The 19043-nt window shown below is 61.0% G+C and overlaps 1 protein-coding gene across 3 annotated transcripts; it reads left to right on the top strand.

Annotated features, from left to right (window-relative positions):
- BRAT1 (BRCA1 associated ATM activator 1) lies at positions 522-10563 on the top strand. 3 transcript variants are annotated; one of them, XM_018040498.1, is made up of 15 exons: positions 522-742; positions 1345-1527; positions 1613-1755; positions 3145-3299; positions 5078-5225; positions 5673-6045; positions 6324-6440; positions 6631-6722; positions 7374-7492; positions 7568-7754; positions 7962-8035; positions 8570-8672; positions 8794-8892; positions 9041-9216; positions 9524-10563. In XM_018040498.1, the coding sequence occupies exons 3-15, from the start codon at positions 1629-1631 to the stop codon at positions 10193-10195; spliced, it is 2442 nt and encodes an 813-aa protein (XP_017895987.1). In that variant the 5' UTR covers positions 522-742; positions 1345-1527; positions 1613-1628; the 3' UTR covers positions 10196-10563. The 3 variants fall into 3 exon arrangements, with proteins under 3 accessions (XP_017895987.1, XP_017895986.1, XP_017895988.1); XM_018040497.1 differs by having other exon boundaries at positions 9521-10563; XM_018040499.1 differs by lacking the exons at positions 522-742; positions 1345-1527; positions 1613-1755 and having other exon boundaries at positions 2468-5225; positions 5702-6045; positions 9521-10563.

Below are 19043 nucleotides of genomic sequence, written 5' to 3'. Positions count from 1 at the left end.
CACCTGATGCGAAGAACTGACTCATTGGAAAAGAGCCTGATGCTGGGAAAGATTGAAGGCGGGAGGAGAAGGGGACGACAGAGGAGTTGGTTGGATGGCATCACCGACTCCATGGACATGAGTTTGAGTAAGCTCCGGGAGTTGGTGATGGACAGGGAGGCCTGGAGTGCTGCAGTCCATGGGGTCGCAAAGAGTCGAACACGACTAAGCGACGGAACTGAACTGAACCGAACCGAAAGTGCTTAGAGCAGCTGTGGGTTCCAAAGTGCGCGCTGTGTGACACGGATGGAGTCCGCACACCGGGCAGGTGGTGTAGTAGGACGATGACGCTGGTGGGGCAGGGACAGTAAACGCATTCTGAATCTAGTCAGGATGAGATCCCTCTGTAAGTAGAGGAAAGCGTGCCTGCTGCGCGGCTGGCATCTTGCTTTGCTGGCCAGCTCAGACACGCGGGCCTTTGGTCGGCGAGGCCACGCCCCTTCCGCCGAAAGCCACGCCTTCCAGGCGCAAAGCCTGCTGGGTTCCGGTGCGCACACCTCTGAGCGCCCTGGTCGGGTGACGGGTCCGGGCAACGGGCTTGGCGGCGGGTTGTCCCGCTCCTCCTTAGCCCGTTCCCTGAGCCTGGGCCTTTGGGGCTCTCAGAGTGGCCTCCAGGGGCGTCCTCCCCGTCCTCGCCTCCTCCAGTCCCGGCGGGTCGCGCGGCCCGGGGCGGGGCCTGCGGCGGCTGAGGGAAGCGAATCGGGTGAGGCGCGCACCCGGGGAGGGGTGGCGGTCGCTGTGGAGGGCCCGGCGGGGTCGAGGTTAGGGGCCAGGGCCTCCCGGGCCGTAGAACCGCCTGGGGCCCGCGTGCGCGCCCCTGGACTGGGCCCCAGCACCACCGCAGCCGCCGGCCTGGCGTCCTCCTTGGGGTCCACGGGGAGGGCGCCTTCCTCAAGAACGTAGCCTGGCCAGGGATGGACAGACGGACGTCCCCGCTTGCTCTTGACCCCGGCAGACAGAGTCACTGGCCACCCCATACCCCGGCGAGAGCCCTTCCTGCCCACAGGACCGACGGGCTCCCGGGCCTCTCCCAGGCCAGGCCCGCAGGTGCTCTTGCAGTCCCTGGAGGAACCAACAGTGGGCAGGGCGCCTTCCCCTCCGCACACTGCTGGCTGCAGGGTTTTCACACTGACTCTGGGAGGGACAGACACAGAGACAGACACCTCCCAGCTGGACTGAGACCCTTACAGCTCTGACTGACTAAGCGGATCAGCCTCCTACACGTGGCTGGCCCCAGGGAGGCATGCGCCCCTAGCTCGACAGGCCTGCAGCCTAGATCAGTTTCACGCTCTTTCCTCCCACCAGAATCCAGAGTTGGCTGCCTTTGAGCTCCTGAGGCTGCATGGTTTACCCCAGACTCCCATCTCCACCGCTAGACTCGAGGGCTCCAGTTTGCTCTTGACAACCTCCAATCCTACCCCAGCCGAGGCTTCACCGCAGTCCTGGCAGCTGGGAGTTTCCCTCTGAAGAGTCATCACCTGGCCTGAGGTGAAAGTCCTGGGGCCTGGTGGGGCTGGGGGCTGCCTGTGACTAGGCGGATGGGGTCTGGCCCTGCCTGACATCTCCTCTGCAGGAACCCCAGCCCCATCATGGACCCAGAGTGCGCCCGGCTCCTCCCGGCTCTCTGTGCTGTCCTGGCAGACCCCAGGCAGCCGGTGGCAGATGACACTTGTTTGGAGAAGCTGCTGGACTGGTTTAAGGCAGTCACTGAAGCAGGTAGGGTGAGGGCAGCTGCCGACTCTCCCCGGAGGCCGGAGGGTGCAGGGCTCCCCTGTGCTAGGAAGAGGCCGTCTGTCTGGCGTCGTTCCTCTACATCTTAGAGAGTCCCCCTGGCTTGTCATATTTCCTCACCCACAAATTATGGTTAGTGTGAGGGCATGTAGGCTTTCCTGGTGGCTCAGTAAAGTCACCTGCCAACGCAGGAGACTCGGGTTCAATCCCTGGGTCAGAAAGATCCCCTGGAGAAGGAAATGACAACCCACTCCAGGATTCTTGCCTGGAGAAGCCCATGGACGGAGGAGCCTGGTGGGCTACAGTCCACGGGGTCACAAAGTCAGAAACGACTTAGTGACTAAACAACAACAGGTGTGCGTACTCACACACACATGCACACATGCACGTGCACACACGCACACACGCGTGCACACACGCACACATGTGTGCACACACGCACGTGTGCACACATGCACACACGTGTGCACACATGTACACACGCACACACATGCACACACACGTGCGCGCACGCACACACACTCTTTGAGAGTGTTTTCCATTATAGTTTATTACAGAATGTTGAGTATAATCCCCTGTGCTTTCCAGTAGACCCTTGTTGTTTATTTTAAATGTAGTAGTTTGTATCTGCTAATCTCAAGCTCCTAATTTATCCCCCCACCTTCCCCTTTGGGACCCATAAGTTTGTTTTCTTTGTCTATGAATCTGTTTCTCTTTTTCAGATAAGTTAATTTGCATCATCTTTTAAGATGCCGCATGTAAGCAATATCAGACGATACTTGTCTGACTTTCTTCACTTAGGACAATAGTCTCTAGGTCCATCCACGTGGCTGCCAATGGCCCTGTTTCGCTCCTTATATGACTGAGTCGTGGTCCGCTGTGTGTGTGCAATGGAACCACACCTTCTTCATCCATGCACCTGTTGGTGGATGTTTACGTTGCTTCCATGTCTTGGCTGTTGTGAGCAGCGCTGCTCTGGTGTGTAGACACTTCAGGTGCCGTGTCTGGAGAAGAATGCCTCGTCCCTGTGTGTCTTGCTGTAGTACTCTCCGTTTAAGAGAAAATTACCCACTGGAGAGGCGAAGATTTTCTGCTGCTCTTTTTGTGTCTTTTTTCATAGTCAGCAGGACAGAACGTCTTTTCGGGTCTGCTGGCCGTTTATATTTCCTGTCCAAGTTGTTTGCCTGTTGTCGAGGTGTTGTTGAATTAGAGTAATGAGTCCTTTGAAGCAGTTGTTGCAAATACTTCTCCCGGTTGGACTACTGAGTCTAACAGCCTGAGAGAGGGGGGTCTGGGAGTTGCCAGAAGGACAGTCCCTTTTGGAGGCACGCACGGCGCCCTGGTGACGTGCGTCCCGGCTGGGCCTGTCCCCAGGCTCCAGTCTCCTATTACTGCAGGAACACCCCTGCCTGGTAGAGCTGCTGTTCCATGTGCTGAAACCCCAGGATCTGAGTTCCAGAATCCTGTCCTTCGCACTCCGCCTCGCAGGGATCTTTGCGGCCCAGGAGAACTGCTTCCAGTTCCTCCAGGTGAGCCTGGGCCTCCCACCTGCGTGACCCACCTTCCCCTGCAGGTGCCCAGCAGTGGTGGCTGTCGTGGCCCCCGAGCCTCTGAAACTCGCTTCGCCCCCGTACCTTGATGTGTTCCACAGGGTTTTTATTCCTGGGTATAGTCCTCCTTTGAAAAACTCACCAGGAACGGATTGGGGTGGAGGGTGAACTTTTTGGAATCAGACAGAGCTGGGGTTGGGCCTCTGCCCCTTCGTGGGTGCCCCTCAGTTCAGCAGTGCAAGCTCCTAAGGCCCCGCCCACCCCAGCTAACGGTGGGGCAGACTTTCCAGGGTGTTCCACACTGAAGCCTGTTACAGGAAATGACTTCATGTCTGATCATCCTTCCGTACATACCTCAGCATTTCCAGAATCACGTTCGGGTTATCCTGAGAGCCCGGGCCAGTTCGCAGGTCAGGAGCCATCGCCTCTGTCTCCGGGTGAGGAGACAGCGAAGGCTCAGTAGAGGAACGCCACAGGACCGGCAGGGCTCACAGCGGACCCTGCAAAGTCGGGCTGCTGGCGTGGTCGGTCACACCATCTGCCTCCCTGAAACAGATCCTCAGTCCCGATCACGTGGGTTTTCCCAGCTTCTCTGACTTCTGGGTGCTCCCTGGTTCCTGTCTCTTCTTCTCCATCTCTTTTTCCTTCCTGCAGCCAACCGTGGCTGTGGAGGCTTAGCAGGCCGTGGGCTGCCCTTCTGTCTGGTGGCTGGCCCCTGCATACGGGGACAAGGGACACGGCAGGTTTGGGCCCTGCGTCACAGAGGCAGCTTGCCTTGGGCCCTGGGCCCCTGGCACTGGCTTGGGCTCCTGTTCCCTTTTCGGCTTCCCTTTCACAGAACCCCAGGGCTGCTTGTCAGTGAGATGCTCAGCATGGGCCCCGTCTGGGCAGGGGGCTTGTGGACAGAAGACATGAGGCTGGGGGCTGAGCCTTGGTGCCCTCCCACTGGCTACAGGCTGCCCCCAGGAGGGCTGTAACTTTGGGGGGCCATTTAGATGATGGGTGATCCCACAGAGGGCCTCCCTGTGGGCTGCCACCAGCAGCGGTGCCCCGTAAGGCCATCGTGGGGTCAGACTCATCCTCCAGTGATTGAAAGAGCGTCTTCTCGGCCCAGGGATCCTGCACCCGGAGTCTGAGATGACTAGAGGCACCCTGTCCCTCGAGGGTGGGGCCAGCATTTTATTGTCAAGATAGACAAGGCTCTGAGCAAGTCACGGCCCCGGGGAGGGGCTCTGGGGGAAAGAGGCAGCCCCTGAGTTCCCACTCACTGTACTGGGCCCTGTGGGGAACAGGAACCTCGGGCACATGGCAGGGGTCAGGGCGGTGTGCTGCTGTGCCGCAGGTGGACACCTGTGCGCAGATGGGCACTGAGTGGGGAGTCGGGCACTGCCTGCTGTGGGCGGGGGGCAGCGGGCTCACAGCTGGGTCCGAAGGGCTTGGAGCAGGTGTATGTGCAGGGCAGGCCTGACACACGGGGTGTGCTGGGGAGTCTGGGGTGGGGGCCATCTGGAGGAGGGCACGAACCCCACGTGCCAAGCACAGAGCCCAGGGGGCTGTGGAGACCTGCGGGTGTCTCCGGGCAGAGGGCGTCATGGCCAGAGGGGTCGTTTGGCGTTTTGGCGGTGTTTGCGGTGGGAGGGGCTTCTGGAGCGCACTGTGACAGGGTCGGAGCCTGAGTGTGACACCCAGCCCTTCCCAAGTTCTCTCCCTGGGAGGCCGAGCCGGGTTCACTCGGCTCATTCCTCCTTCACTTCCAGCAGGGGGAGCTGCTGCCCGGGCTCTTCGGGGAGCCGGGCCCCCTCGGGGCAGCAGCCTGGGCGGCCCCCTCCGTGCGCAGCGGCTGGATCCAAGGCCTGCACTCTCTGGCGCAGCACCCCAGTGCCTTGCGCTTCCTTGCCGACTCGGGTGAGTGCCCCGCCCGCCCCGCCCACCCCGCCCGCGTCTCTGCCCTCCCCATCCCTGTGTGAGCTCCTGGGCCGCGCTGGGTTCTTCTGAATGGGAGAGCGGCCGTGGTGTCACAGGGCTGTTGAGAGGAACACTCGGGGTGACCAAGTGTTGGGCCCCCTCTAGGCTGTGCAGTGTGCTCTGGTTTGTAGGTCAGACTCAGCAGCTGGGGTGGCTTTGAGACTGGTTAGAAGGCTCCAAAGTGGCAAGGGTTCTCAAACCCCCAACCCCGTGAACCCCCAGCTGGTTCCAGCCTCCGAGCGGGGAGAGGCTGGGCCTCTCACCCTGCCTCCCCAGCGGGCGGGATTCAGGCTCTGAAGCCCCTGTGTCTCCAGCGTCCCTGCTGCCCCGTGACGCTGTCCCAGCTGAACCCTGTCTCTCCCCCCTCGCCCCGTTGTCCCCCCCCAGGTGCTGTTGACACCATCTTCTCCCTGCAGGGAGATCCCAGCCTGTTTGTGGCCTCCGCCGCTGGGCAGCTCCTGGTGCGTGTCCTGGACTTGGCCCTGCGCGGGCCCGCTGAGGGGCGCGTTTGCCCACAGGCCTGGGACTGGCCGGCCTGTGCCCGGAAGGTCGTGTGTCACCTCGAAGACTGCCTGCGCTCCGAGGCCACCCCGCGGGTCACGCAGGCCCTGCACGTCCTGACCACCACGTTCGGGCACTGCCGTGGCCTCTGGACGCAGGGCCTTTGGGCGCGGCTGAGCCCCCTCGTGGCCCGCCTGCTCGAGAAGGACCCGGTGCCGGCCCCGCACGCGCTTGTGGACCTCCTCCTCGGCGTGGCCCGGTCAGGCCCCCGGGCGCAGCTGCCGGGCGGGGGAGGGGGCGCCGCTCGTTTCCTTCGAGGTCTCAGGGCGGCCGTCACACCCGGGGCCGCGGCTCGTTGGCTCCTCAAGAAGGTTGCCTCGAGTCAGGGGAACCCCTCAGGGGGTCTGAAAGCCTGCACACTGGGAACGACCTCCGGTCTTGGGTCGGGCACGCCCAGCGCCACGGGCACAGCTGCCCATTGGGTGTGGTGTGGGCTGGACGGGGGAGTAACGCTGGCTTCTGGGGCCTCCTCTGCAGCTCTCCTGTGCTGAGCTCTGACCCTGGCCTGTGGGAGACCGCAGCGCAGGCCCTCAGCCGCCTGAGCCCCACGCAGGCAGGGCCTCTGGCCGCGGGGATCCTGAAACTGCAGGACTGGTAAGGGCCAGGGTTCATGTTGTGCAGGGCAGGCAGTGGGGTCAAGGACCTCCCAGGACCCCTGCTCCTGGTGGCATGCCAGTCAGGGGGCCACAGGGTCGCTGTCTCCCGGTGCCCGGCTCTGACCCCTTGCCCCGGCCTTGCTGGGGGTGTTAGAGGGGCAGGCACCCTCACCCTGTCCTGTCTGCAGTCCCCAGGCGCTGAGGATCCAGGCCTTCAGCATCCTCCTCCAGCCCCTGGCCCATGTCCTGGAAGCCACTGCTCAGGCCCCCGGAACGCCACGTAGGCTGTGGGGAAGGGCGGGCGGGTGCAGGGAGGCAGAACCCTGGGGTCCTGAGCACGTCCCTGGGGCCGGGGCAGGCTGGTGGGCATCGCCTCCCCAGCCAAGAGCGAGGCTGGCAGGGCTGTGGGCCGTGGTCTCGGCAGTGACTGGCTCGTGTGCTGCCAGGAGTTCGTGGGGCAGCGTCCCCTCCCCAACCCCGTGGCATCGTCGAGGGGGCCCCAGAATTGCCGACCCTGCAGTCGGTGGTGGCTTCTGGGGCCTTGGCCGCGTGGACTGTTCCTGACCACGTCGGGCGCCTGGGCCTGGCACTCGTCCTCCCAGACTGGCTGTTCTGTGATGGGAAAGCGGGTCTCCTCTGCCACAGCTTGTCTGCTTCAGTTGCATGGCGGTTTGGGGGTTAGACACAGGGAGCCCGCTGTGCCCAGTAGCCCCACGTCAAGGGAGAGAGGGGCCTTCTGACCAGCAGAAGCCAGCCCCTGCACGGGCTGCCGGGAGAGCGGGACGCCACTCGAGAGCCCTGCAGACAGGTTCAGACTATATGTCACCCGGCATGGCCACTGCTCAGAGCCGCCAGCCCCGTCTCTGGTAGGAATCAGTGACCGGCGGCCTCGCAGGAGGGGCCCACTCACCAGGAGCGTGTTCCCCGCCAGGCTTGCTGGAGGGGGCCGCAGGCGACCTGATGGCCGTGGACACGTTCCCACCCTCCAGGTCGGCGTGCGTGGGTCTCCTGTGCAGCGCCCTGGCCCACCTGGAGCTGCTGCAGCCCCTGGTAGGTGTGGCCCGGCCCGCATCTGCCCTGGCAGCGGGACCTGCGGCTGGCACTGACGCTCCCTCCCCGCCCCAGCCCCAGCGCCCCTCGCCCTGGCCCCAGGCGCCCCTGCTTGCCGCTGTGGTGACGATACTGCGATTCTGCAATGGCTCAGCAGCCCCCAGCTCCGAGGCAGGCGGCCGCCTGTGCGCGATGCTGGTGGGCTGTGTCCGCGTCCAGCGAGCTGCCCTGGATTTCCTGGGGGTCCTGTCTCAGGGACTGGGTGAGTGAGAATGTGTTCTCTTGCACAGCTCGGGCATCGCTCAGCGGCATCCCGGGACCGCTGTCCTCTCCTGTCTCCTCCCCGGAGGGGCCGGGATTCAGCTGCCTGAGGGCGTCTGTGCCCCTGTTCTCCATGGGCTGACACCTCTGGGCGCGGGAGGCCCCAGGGTGGCAGGCTGGGCCCTTCACCCATCCACGTCTGTCACAGGCCCCCAGGAGTTGGTGACGCAGGTGTTTGCCATCCTGCTGGAGTACCTCGTGAGCCCCGACTCCAGCCCCACGGTACGGGCAGGGCGGGCGGGGGTGGGCAGGCAGCTGCTTGGGGCTTGGCCGGGCTTGGGGCTGGTGGAGATTGAGGGAGGGGCCTCGGGAAGCAGGGAGAGGGCCCAGTCTTCCCAGGAATTCTCTCTGAGAGACGGAGACTAGAATCGGGTGGCCTAATGCGTGGGACCAAGTTCCCTGAGGTTCCCTGCCAGCCTCCCTGTTCTCACAGCCCCAGAGCTGCTATGCTGTGAGGCGCAGGGTCAGTGGTTCATGCCCTGAGCAGACGGCGGGGTGGGGGGTTAGGTGGCAGGCCTTCAGGAAAAGGCCCTGGTGTTCCCGTCTGACCTGGGAACCAGGGGTCCCGAGGAGAGCCGCCCTCTGCTTCTCTGTCTTGTGTTGATGCCCGTCTGCCTCCTCCAGAGGCTCTAGCCTCACAGAAGCTGGGCCCAGGTCCCCTCTCCCCCAGCACGCCGTCCCTATCGCACAACCCAGGGCCGGGCGGGCGCGGAGGGCACTGGGTGGGGCGGGGGCCAGCTCACCCTGCCGCCCCAGGTTCTGAAGAAGGCCTTCCAGGCCACACTCCGCTGGCTCCTGAGCTCAGCCACACCTCCCGGCTGCTGTGACCTGGAGCCCTACGCCCAGCTGGTCCTCGGAGGTAACCCTCGCCCCCCCGGGGGAGCTGAGGGACGTGCAGGGTGGGGGCGGGGGCCGGGGCACGGCGGGGAGGCCACAGGCGGGGCCGGGGCGGGCCCCCCTGAGCCGTCCCTCCATTCCAGAGCTGCTTGCCGTGCTACAGAAGCGCCTGTGCAGCCCCTGCTGGGAGGTGAGGGACTCGGGCCTCGAGTTCCTGACCCAGATGACCAGACACTGGGGAGGTGAGCACAGGGTTCGGGGGCTGGCCTGGCCTTGGCACCGCCCCCAGGCTGTGGGATCTTGGGCCCTCTTGGCTGCTTTTGGGGGAGTGAGGCGGGGCCGTGGACTCAGCGCTTGGTCACTGCTGCTTGTGGCTGCTTGGACCCGCAGGGCAGGGCAGCTTCAGACAGGCGCTGCTAGGCTCGGAGGTGCCCGAGCTCACCAGGCAGCTCCTGCAAGACCCTGAGAGCTACGTCCGTGCAAGTGCAGTGGCCGCCGTGGGGCAGCTGTCCAGCTGGGGGCTGCTCACCGCCCCCTCCAGCCCTGAGCACCCAGCCGTCCCGCAGGTAGGACACGGTGGGCCCCACGGCCACGCGGCCCACCGCTGGCCAGCCTCCTGATGGCCAGGGTGAAGCGGGTCTGCCACGGGTGTGGGCAGGGCCTGGAGTCTCCCACTCGGCCTCCTACACCCCTGTCACTTGGACGTGGTCACCCCCATTTGACAGATGAGCAGGTGGGGGGCCCAGGGGCCCGTGGCCTGAAGGAGGCAGAGCAGGCCGAGCCCCAGCACTCACGCGGGGTCCCTCGGGGGCCCTCCCTGCTGCCCCTGTGCCTGGCCCCCACCCACCCGCCTCGCACTCTGTCTTCCAGAAGACCCCACTCGAGGAGCTTCTGCTCGTCCTGACCACAGACTCAGAGGGGTTCCCCCGGCGGGCCGTCATGCGGGTCTTCACCGAGTGGCTGCGGGACGGCTACGCAGATGTGGCTGAGGACCCGGAGCAGTCCGTGGCCCCGGTGCTGCGGGCGGCGAGCAGGGACCTGGACTGGGAGGTACGCGTCCAGGGCCTGGAGCTGGCGCTGGTGTTCCTGGAGCAGCTGCTGGGCCCCCGCGGCCCCTCCACGGCGGCCCCGCCCGGCGCACTGACCCAGGCCCTGCAGGCCCTCTGCCGGGTCCAGCTCTTCGAGTTCGCCTTCCGGTCCTTGTTTGACTGTGACCGCCCCGTGGCCCAGAAGTCCTGTGACCTCCTCCTCTTCCTGAAGGCCAAGGCCACTCCCTCCGGCAGCCAGCAGGAGGTGGGGGACGGTCCCAATGTGGCCTCTGTGGAGGCCGCCCTGCGGAGGTGGCAGGCCGGTGAACAGGGTCAGCCCCTGGGGGAGCTGGCGCCCGAGGCTGTCCTGGCTGTGCTGAGGTCCATGGACCTGGAGGCCCTTCGAGACACCCTGGCCGAGAGCAGTGACCACGTGGAGAGGAGCCCCCAGTCCCTCCTGCAGGACATGCTGGCCACCGTGGGCGTCCTGGGAGACAACGAGGCCGACTGCTACTGACCAGCTGAGCAGCGCCTCCCTGGGACCCTGCGGCCCCACAGCCCTCCCTCGGGCCCTGCCCTCCCTGGGACCCTGCTGGGGCCTCCCCGGGACCCTGCTGGGGCCCCACGGCCCTCCCTCGGGCCCTGCCCTCCCCGGGACCCTGCTGGGGCCCCACTGCCTTTCCTCGGGCCCTGCCCTCCCCGGGACCCTGCTGGGGCCCCACGACCCTTCCTCGGGCCCTGCCCTCCCAGGGGTCTGGCCGGGCGCCCAGGGGACCTTCTGGGATCCAGGACCAGGCGAGCCCAGCAAGGTCAAGGAGTCCCATTTTGATGTATTGCTGAAGAAATGGCTCATTTTCTACTCAAAATAAATGTCTTGTGACCATGCCAGTGGGTCGGCGACTCTGAGACGGCCCAGGGGGTAGCCCAGGCCCCGTGGGGCTCAGAGACACAGCTGGGGAGGGCCCTCTGCATGGGGGCCACGTGCTTCCCTGGCCTGGGGTGGGGGTTCCCCTGCTTAGACCCCCACCATGCCCCAGGGACACCCAGGCTCAGCGAGCCAACCGCTCAGGCTGGAGAGTGCGGCTTTGGCCTTGGCCCTGAGGCCAGTGACCCCGGGCCCAATCAGGCCAGACTTTCAGTCTCCGAACCCTCCAACCTTGTAGCAGTTCAGCGCTCACTGGCCAGGCAACGGAGTCACTCATGACATCAGCCGAGTCTAGCTCTGGGCTGGTCCTCGGGACTGGGCAGAAGGTAGTGCAGCCGAGCTTTGCTGCCTCTCGGCCGTGGGGGCCTGGGGGAAATGGGGATTTTACTGTCTGCCTCCTGGAGGTGAGTCTCAGTGTTCAGAAGCACACTGCGCAGTCGAGGAATCTCCAGAGAAACTCAGACGTATTTTTAACTGAATGAAAATGGAATTATAGCTTATCAAAATTCATGGACTGCAGCGAAGCAGTGCTCAGAGGGGTATTTAGAGCACTGAATACATGTATGAGAAAAGAAAGATCTAAGATCAATAAACTACGCTTCTACCTTAGGAAACTAGGGAAAGAACAAACTCAACCCAAGGTAAGGACAGGGAAAGAAAGAATAAAAGAGCAGAAATCAACGAAACAGGAAATTAATAGAGAAAATCATGAAACCAACAACTGGTTCTTAGAAGAAATCAAGAAAGTCAGTAGGCCTCAAGTCAATCTTCCCTGGTAACGAACCCGCCTGCCAGTGCAAGAGATCAGGGTTTGACTGGATCGGGAAGATTCCCTCGTGAAGGAAGTGCAACCCACTCCAGAATCCTTGCCTGGGAAATCCATGGGCTGAGGAGCCTGGCGGGCTGCAGCCTATGGTGTCCCCAAAGAGTGAGACACAACGTAGCGACTAAACAGCGAAGTCCTCTAGGCTAAGAAAGAAGAAAAAAGACAAGTTACTAGTATTGCAAGTAAAGCGTGGGCTTCCCTGGGGGTCCAGTGGTTAAGAATCTGCCTTGCAATGCAAAGGACAAGGGTTCCAATCCCTGGTCATGAAAGATCCCGCATGCCACAGGGCAGCTAAGCCCGTGCACCCAAGCCACAGAGCCTGTGCACCCCAGAGCCCCTGCTCCACAACGAGAGAAGCCCCAGACTGCGACAGGGGACGACCTAGTGGGCAAGGAAGTAGTGGAAACAGTGAGAAACTTCATTCTGGGCTGCAGATGGTGACTGCAGCCATGAAATTAAAAGGCGCTTGCTTCTTGGAAGAAAAGCTATGACCAACCTAGACAGCATATTAAAAAGCAGAGATACCACTTTGCCGACAAAGGTCCATCTAGTTAAAGCTATGGTTTTTCCAGGAGTCATGTATGGATGTGAGAGTTGGACTATAAAGAAAGTGAGCACCAGAGAATTGATGCTTTTGAACTGTAGTATTGAAGAAGACTCTTGAGAGTCCCTTGGACTGCAAGGAGATCCAACCAGTCCATCCTAAAGGAAATCAGTCCTGAATATTCATTGGAAGGACTGATGCTGAAGCTGAAACTCCAATCTTTCAGCCACCTGATGGGAAGAATTGACTCACTGGAAAAGACCCAGATGCTGGGAAAGATTGAAGGCAGGAGGAGAAGGGGACAACAGAGGATGAGGTGGCTGGATGGATCACCGACTCAATGGACATGAGTTTGAGTAAGTTCCGGGAGTTGGTGACGGACAGGGAGGCCAGGCATGCTGCAGTCCACGGGGTCACAAAGAGTCGGACATAACTGAGCAACTGAACTGAACTGAACTGAAGTGTAGTTACCCAGGAAGTAATGTTTGCAAACAGGTGTCCAAGGGGAAGGAAACAGGAAGCTCTGCTCCAGCCAGGCTCTGTGGCCATGCCCACCTGCTCCTACACATCGCAGGGCCTGGGCGGCTCACCCCGCCTCTCTGAAGTGCTGTGGGCTCCCAGGAGGCAGCAGTGGTCCTCTCCACCACCAGGCTCAGGCACAGGGTGGGTCCATGGATAACCCACACGCTCTGGCCTGTACTGATTGCATGAGGCCCTTGGAAGAGGGTGTGTCTCTTAGCTACTGCTGTGTAACAAGCAGTCTCAGGCCAGCGACTTAAAACCACGTTTTCTTGTATCTGAAGGGTCTCAAGGCCAGCCTGGCAGACTGCTGCTCTGGGCTCGCTCTGTGGTGGGTTGGGGGGGGGTGGTAGTCTCAGCTAGGAGGCCGCATGTCCCCTCACCTTGCTGCAGACCGAAGGAGCCCACGGGAGAGCAGGCAGAAGCACGCCATCCTGCGGCTGAGCCCTGGCATGGTGTCACTGTCGCCTTGGGTGGCCAAAGCCAGTTACCGGGCAGGTTCCCTCCTTCACAGGCGTTGCGGCACAGAGGATGGAGGTTCAGGCAGGGGTGCAGAATCAGGGTTGCTTTTGCGTTTGGTCTTCCAGCATGTGGGCGGGCAGGGAGCATGGCTTCCTTGCCCCATGTAAGCAGAGGGTGAGTGGCCAGGCCTCGATGCTCAGGGACCACTGACCTGTGGGATGGGCCTTCAGCCAGATGCTGGGATAACAGTCTAGTGAGCCAGGCCTGTGCCTCAGGTGACTGCAGCCAGCATACAGGGTTTGTTGAATGACTGAGTGACCTTCGCCCTAGAGCATGTAACCCAGAAGTTCCAGAGCCGCCGCCTCAGGTGCCAGCCTCATACAGGCTGGGCCAGGGGTGGCATCTCCACTTTGGGGAGCACCCGCCCTTGCCTGCTGGTGGAGCTGGTGGATGCAGAGACCTCAAGGCTCGTCCCCTCCATGGAGGCCATCTTCCCCGCTCCCAGCCGAGCTGAGATGTGTCGCCATGGAAACTGCTTGGCAAACACGCCGGAGGCAGAGGCGGCAAACAGCAGCTCAGGCGCCTGTTGGAGTGAGGGTGGCGGGGATGGCATGAGCAAGCATGCTCAGCTGTGTGTGTGCCCATGTGTGCACAGCATGAGGGCCCTGCGTGTGGAGGGGCATGTGTGCCGCACGCTGGGAGTGAGTGCGAGCATGCATGTGGGTGCATGTGTGTGCCTGGAGGCCAGCATGTCTGTATGGACGTGCTCGGAGAGCCGTGTGCGGCAGGGACGCGGGGTGTGGACAGGGGTGTGCATGCCGGGCTGTGACACGTGGCCGTGTGCCCACCTGGGCTGAGCGCTCACTATGGGCTGGGCGTTGCACTAGCCGCTCAGGGAACACACAACCCCCAGCGTGCTCTCACGGCCGGAGACAGACACTGACCAGGTAATCGTGTGTCGGTGGTAGTGCATGTCAGGAGGGCGCCTGGGAGGAAGTAGCCGTGGGGCCTGACACCTAAGTGAGGGCTGGGGGTCCTCCCTGCAAGGGGCAGGGGGCGGGCTGCAGGCAGAGGCCCGGAAGTGAGACCAGATGGGAGAGGGGGCCTGGGCGGACGGGGGGGCAGCTAGGAGTGGCGGCCCGGCTCCGTGGCACCCCACCAGGCTGGGGCTCACCCTGACTCGGGAATCCCTGCCGGGGTTGCAGGGGCTGGGTACCTTCTAGGCTGAGGGACCCCAGAGGGAGAAAGAGGATGGTGTCTGGGTCAGACAGAGCCGGCAAGCCTGGGACATGGTGGGCAGGGTGGCCAGGACCCTCACAGCTCGTGGGGAAGGCTGGGCTTCATCCTTAGATTCGGGGAGTCCTTGAAAGGCTCTGTGGCCATGTGGCTTCATCTGGCTCTGGGAGTGTGGTTGGATGGGCCGTGGGAGGCCTGGCCTGGGGCTGGGGGCCGTCGAGGGGTGTCTGGGGGCCGACCAGATGCAGCCTGGCCTCCTCAGGCTGCCTCTGCCTTCACCTGGGACTCTCCCCTCATTGCCTTCCCCAACCACCCCCACCCCTCCTGTGCCTGCCTGGAGAAGCTTCTGGACTGTGGGCTCTAAGTACTCAAACTGGCCACAAAGCTGGGACTCCCTCAGGCAGGGCTCTGTGTGGCCAGGGCCCGGGTCCTCACAGGCCTGGCCGGGGAGCCCATGGCCTCAAGGTCTTCTACTGGACACTGGGCCTCCTGGGTCTCCCTGTGGGGCAGAGGGGCTCAGGTCATCTGTGGGGGTGAGGACACCTCAAATCCCAAGGAGATGGCCTCAGGTGGGGTCCCTGGCCAGATCCCCACACCCTGAGCCCCCTGTGTCCACCAAACACGCGCTGGGCCGCTTGCACTGGGCCAGGGTCTCAGGTCAGAAACCATCAGAGTGAGTGTGGATGGCATTCCTCTCCACCATGCCCAGGTCCCGGCTGCTCCATCAGCCCTTGTGACCACCCAGGTGGGGGCTGGATGGCCTACGTACTACGGTGAGGAGCCGGGTGGGGCGGAGGGGAGGCCACTGTCTGCCTGGAGTCAGCCCTGTTGCCGCTGAGCAGGATGCGGCCTCTGTCCTGGGAACCCCCGCGCCTGCCCTGCCCTGGGCACCTGGGGACAGAGCTGTCGTCGTTGGGGACCCAACGCAGGGGCTGAGCTTCCCCAGAGCCCGCACAGGCGACATTCAGATCCAAGGGGAGCATCGCCCGGTGCCCACAGTCCAGACTGGCCTACGGGGACCATGTCGTCAGGTGGGGGGCCGCCGAGCCCCGCCTCTTCTCTGTTTCTGTGGGATGCCTCTGGGCCCCTGCCCGCAGGGACCACTGTCGGGCAAGGATGGGGGGGTGGGGGGCAAGAGGCCCAGGAGGAGAGGCAGACGCAGACATGGGGCGGGGGTCTGCCCTCTGGAGGCCAAGGATGCCCACGCTCTTCCGCAGCCTCTGCTGAGCCTGTGGGTGCTGAGAAGGGGCCCCTGCTGCCACCAGGGGCGGGGTCACTGGTGTGTGCATATGTCTGGGTGTGTGAGTGTGTGTGTGCATGTGTGTGAGTGTATATACGTGTGTGTATGTGTATGCATTTGTGTATTTGTGAGTGTGTGTATGTGTCTATGCGTGTGTCTGTATATGTGTGAGTGTGTATCTGTATGTGCATATGTGTCTGTGTGCATGTGTGCATGTGTATATGTGTGTAAATGTGTGCGTGTACGTGTGTGTGCATGCGTGTATGTCTCTGTGTGTATATGTCTGTGTATCTGTATGTATGCGTGTGTGTGTGTGTCTGTGTGTATGCACCTGTATGTATAAGTGTGAATGTGTGTGTATTTGTGAGTGTGTATATGTGTCTATGCGTGTATGTGTGTATATGTGTGAGTGTGTATCTGTATGTGCGTGAGTGTATGTGTGTGTGTGCATGTACGTGTGTGTGCATGCGTGTGTATGTATATGTCTGTGTATCTGTATGTATGCATGTGTGTGTATGTGTGTATTTGTATGTGAGTGTGTATATGTCTGTGTGTGTATGTGTGTATGCGTGTGTATATGTCTATGTGTGTATACGTCTATGTGTGTGAGTGTGTATCTGTGTGTGAGTGGATGTGTGTGTGTGTATGTGTATGTGTGTATATGTCTATGTGTGTGAGTATGTATCTAGGTACAAGTGTGAGTGTATGTATGTGAGCGTGTATCTGCATGTATACATGTGTGTATGTGTATGAGTGTGCGTGTGTGTGTGAGTGTGTATGTGTATGAGTGTGTATGTATGGGTCTGTGTGTGTGTGAGTGTGTGTGTGTGAGTATGTGTATGAGTGTGTATGTGTGTGTGTATGGGTCTGTGTGTGTGTGTGAATGTCTGTGTGTGAGTGTGTATGTGTATGTGTATATGTGTGTGTGTGTGTATGGGTCTATGTGTATGTGTGAGTGTGCATCTGGTGTATGTGTTGGGGGTACCTGAGGTGAGCCCACCCTGGCAGCCCAGCTGGTCTGGCTGCTCTCTGAGGGACACAGGATTCCAGACCTGGGCACCCCGAGTGAATGCTGACCTGGAGCTCCGAAGGTGTCCTCGCCAGCAGGGTGCGGGAGCTGGAGGCCCTGCCTGCTCTGCCCGCCGCACCCACAGGACGCCCTTCTTGGCCTGGGCTGCATGTCAGGCCCACTCGTCCTGCCTCTGATGCGGGGGACCTCCGGGTCCCCCAGGCTGCGGGGAGCCCCAGCCAGCACTGCGCTCTGGCGGGAGGTCGCAGGCGTTTGTCTATGCTGTCCCTCTGGCAGGCAGGACCCCACCTCTGCCCAGAGACTCTGCTCAGTTCATCTTGCCCATTGCGCATGGCACGAGCCCCTCAGCCCCTGCGCCCCTGTCTGTGCCCACAGGACGTCCGCCTTCACCCTGGTCTGCTGCCCATGGACAGAAGGGAAGCGCCCAGTCCCCACTCTCCAAAGCACAGCGGGTGTCCAAGCCTCGGCCAGATGGGTGGTGTAAGGAGCCACTGAGTGCCGAGAGCATTCTGGATGTTTTCCTGACCCTATGACAAGCATAGGAAGCGGTTTCTTATTCTCCAGCTCCATTCGTTTCCTACAGCGTGGTGGTAAAGGATCCTCCCGCCAGCGTAAGAGACACGGGTTCCATCCCTGGCTCGGGAAGGTCCCCTGGAGGAGGGAACAGCAACCCACTCCAGTGTTCTTGCCCAGAGAATCCTGTGGACAGAGGAGCCTGGCGAGCTCCCGTCTACGGGGTCGTGGAGTCGGATGTGGCTGACCGCACACGTGCACAGTCCTCTCCTGAGGCTGCTGTAGCAAGTGACCATGAACGGCAGTGTGGGGGCTTCCCTGGGGGTCCCGTGGTTAAAAGTCTGCCTTGCAGTGCAGAGGAAGGGGTTCAATCACTGGTCAGGGAACTAAGGGCCCACGTGTCACGGGGCAGCTAAGCCAGCATGCCACAACTAGAGAGTCCATGCTCCGCAATAAGAGGGCCCACGGGAAGCAGTGAAGACCCAGGGCAGCCAAATGCATGTTTGAAAAATAACAGAAATTAATTTTCTTAAATGGAGTCCAAAGTCAAGGCCTGGGTAGGGCCTCCTTGCAGAGGCCCTGCGTGGGGGTCCTTCCTGGCCCCGCCAGGATCAGGGGCCCCTCAGGTCACGGCCTCAGCCTTCGCCTCTGCCTCTGGGGTCAGTGGTCTTCTTCCCTCCGTGTCTCTCCTCTTGTCTCTGAGGAGGATTCCTGCCACTGGGTTTATTTATTTACTCTCGTATGTTTAAACTTGTGTCTTTTAAAACAACTTTATCAAAGTGTAGTTGATTTATAGTGTTCTAATTTCTGCTGTGCAGGAGAGTGAGTCAGTTTTACATATAAATCCTTTTTCACGTGCTTTCCCATCATGGTTTATCAGAATATTGAACAGAGTTCCCCGGGCTATACAAGAGGACCTTGTCTGCCATCCTGTGTATGACAGTCCGCACCCGCTAAGCCCGAGCTCCCAATCCCTCCCTCCCCGACTCCCACTTGGCACCACAAGTCTAGTCTCTGTGTTTGTGAGCCTGCTTTTGTTTCGTAGATAAGCTCACTTGGGCCGTATCTTAGAGTCCACATATAAGCGGTATCCGCGGTGCCTGCCCTTCTCTTCCTGACTTGCTTCACCTAGTGTGGTCGTCTCTGGTTGCGTCCCTCTTGCTGGAGATGGCGCGGTTCCGCTCTTTCTCACGCCCGAGTGGCGCGCCACTGTGCCCTGGGCCGCATCTCCTGCGTCCACTCCTCTGTCGACGGGCGCTTAGGTTGTCTCCCTGTTTGGTCTGTTGTGAATCTGCGGCTGTGCGCGTAGGGCTGCGTGTATTTTTTTGGATTAGAGTTAGGTCTGGATCTATGTCCAGGAGTGAGACTGATGGATCATACGGCAACTTTTCATTTTTGGGGGGGAAAAAAGTGAAAGTTTTAGCTGCTCAGTCGTGTCCGACTCTTCGAGACCCCATGGACTGCAGCCTACCAGGCTCCTCCGCCCATGGGATTTTCCAGGCAAGAGTACTGGAGTGGGTTGCCATTCGCTTCTCCAGGGGATCTTCTTGACCCAGGGATTGAGCCCTGGTCTCCCACATTGCAGGCAGACGCTTTAACCTCTGAGCCATCTTTAGTTTTTTGAGGAACCTCCGATTTCTGGCAGTTGACAGGGAAAGGTACCATGTGATAAAGCCTCCAGCAGAGCAAACCATGCAGAGCGCATTCCTTAAAAATTCTGTGTAAATGCTGAGGGAAAAATTATCTGAAGCATGTCTAACAGGAAGTCAAGAGAAGTAACCTCTTGATGGTTGGATTATGGAGTCTTTTTTGTTTCTTAAATTGGTTAGAACTTTTCAGATCTTCTACAATGGATGTCTATTGTTATAGGATCGTTTCTTAAGGCTTAAACAAATTCTCCAGCAATGCTGGGGACGACGGTGACACACCCCTCAGCCACGCGTGGGGCATCTCTCCAGAATGAGACCAGGCAGGCGGGGGTGGGCGGGCTGCCGGGAAGGCCTGGGAGCTGGCAGTCCAGAGCCACAGCAATATTTGCCTCAAAGGAAGCCCTTATGGTAGAGGTTTCCA

Source organism: Capra hircus, chromosome 25 (assembly GCF_001704415.2).
Source record: "Capra hircus breed San Clemente chromosome 25, ASM170441v1, whole genome shotgun sequence".
Taxonomy (NCBI): domain Eukaryota; kingdom Metazoa; phylum Chordata; class Mammalia; order Artiodactyla; family Bovidae; genus Capra; species Capra hircus.
The sequence above is the reverse complement of the archived record's forward strand: the minus strand, read 5'-3'. Positions and strand labels throughout refer to the sequence as shown.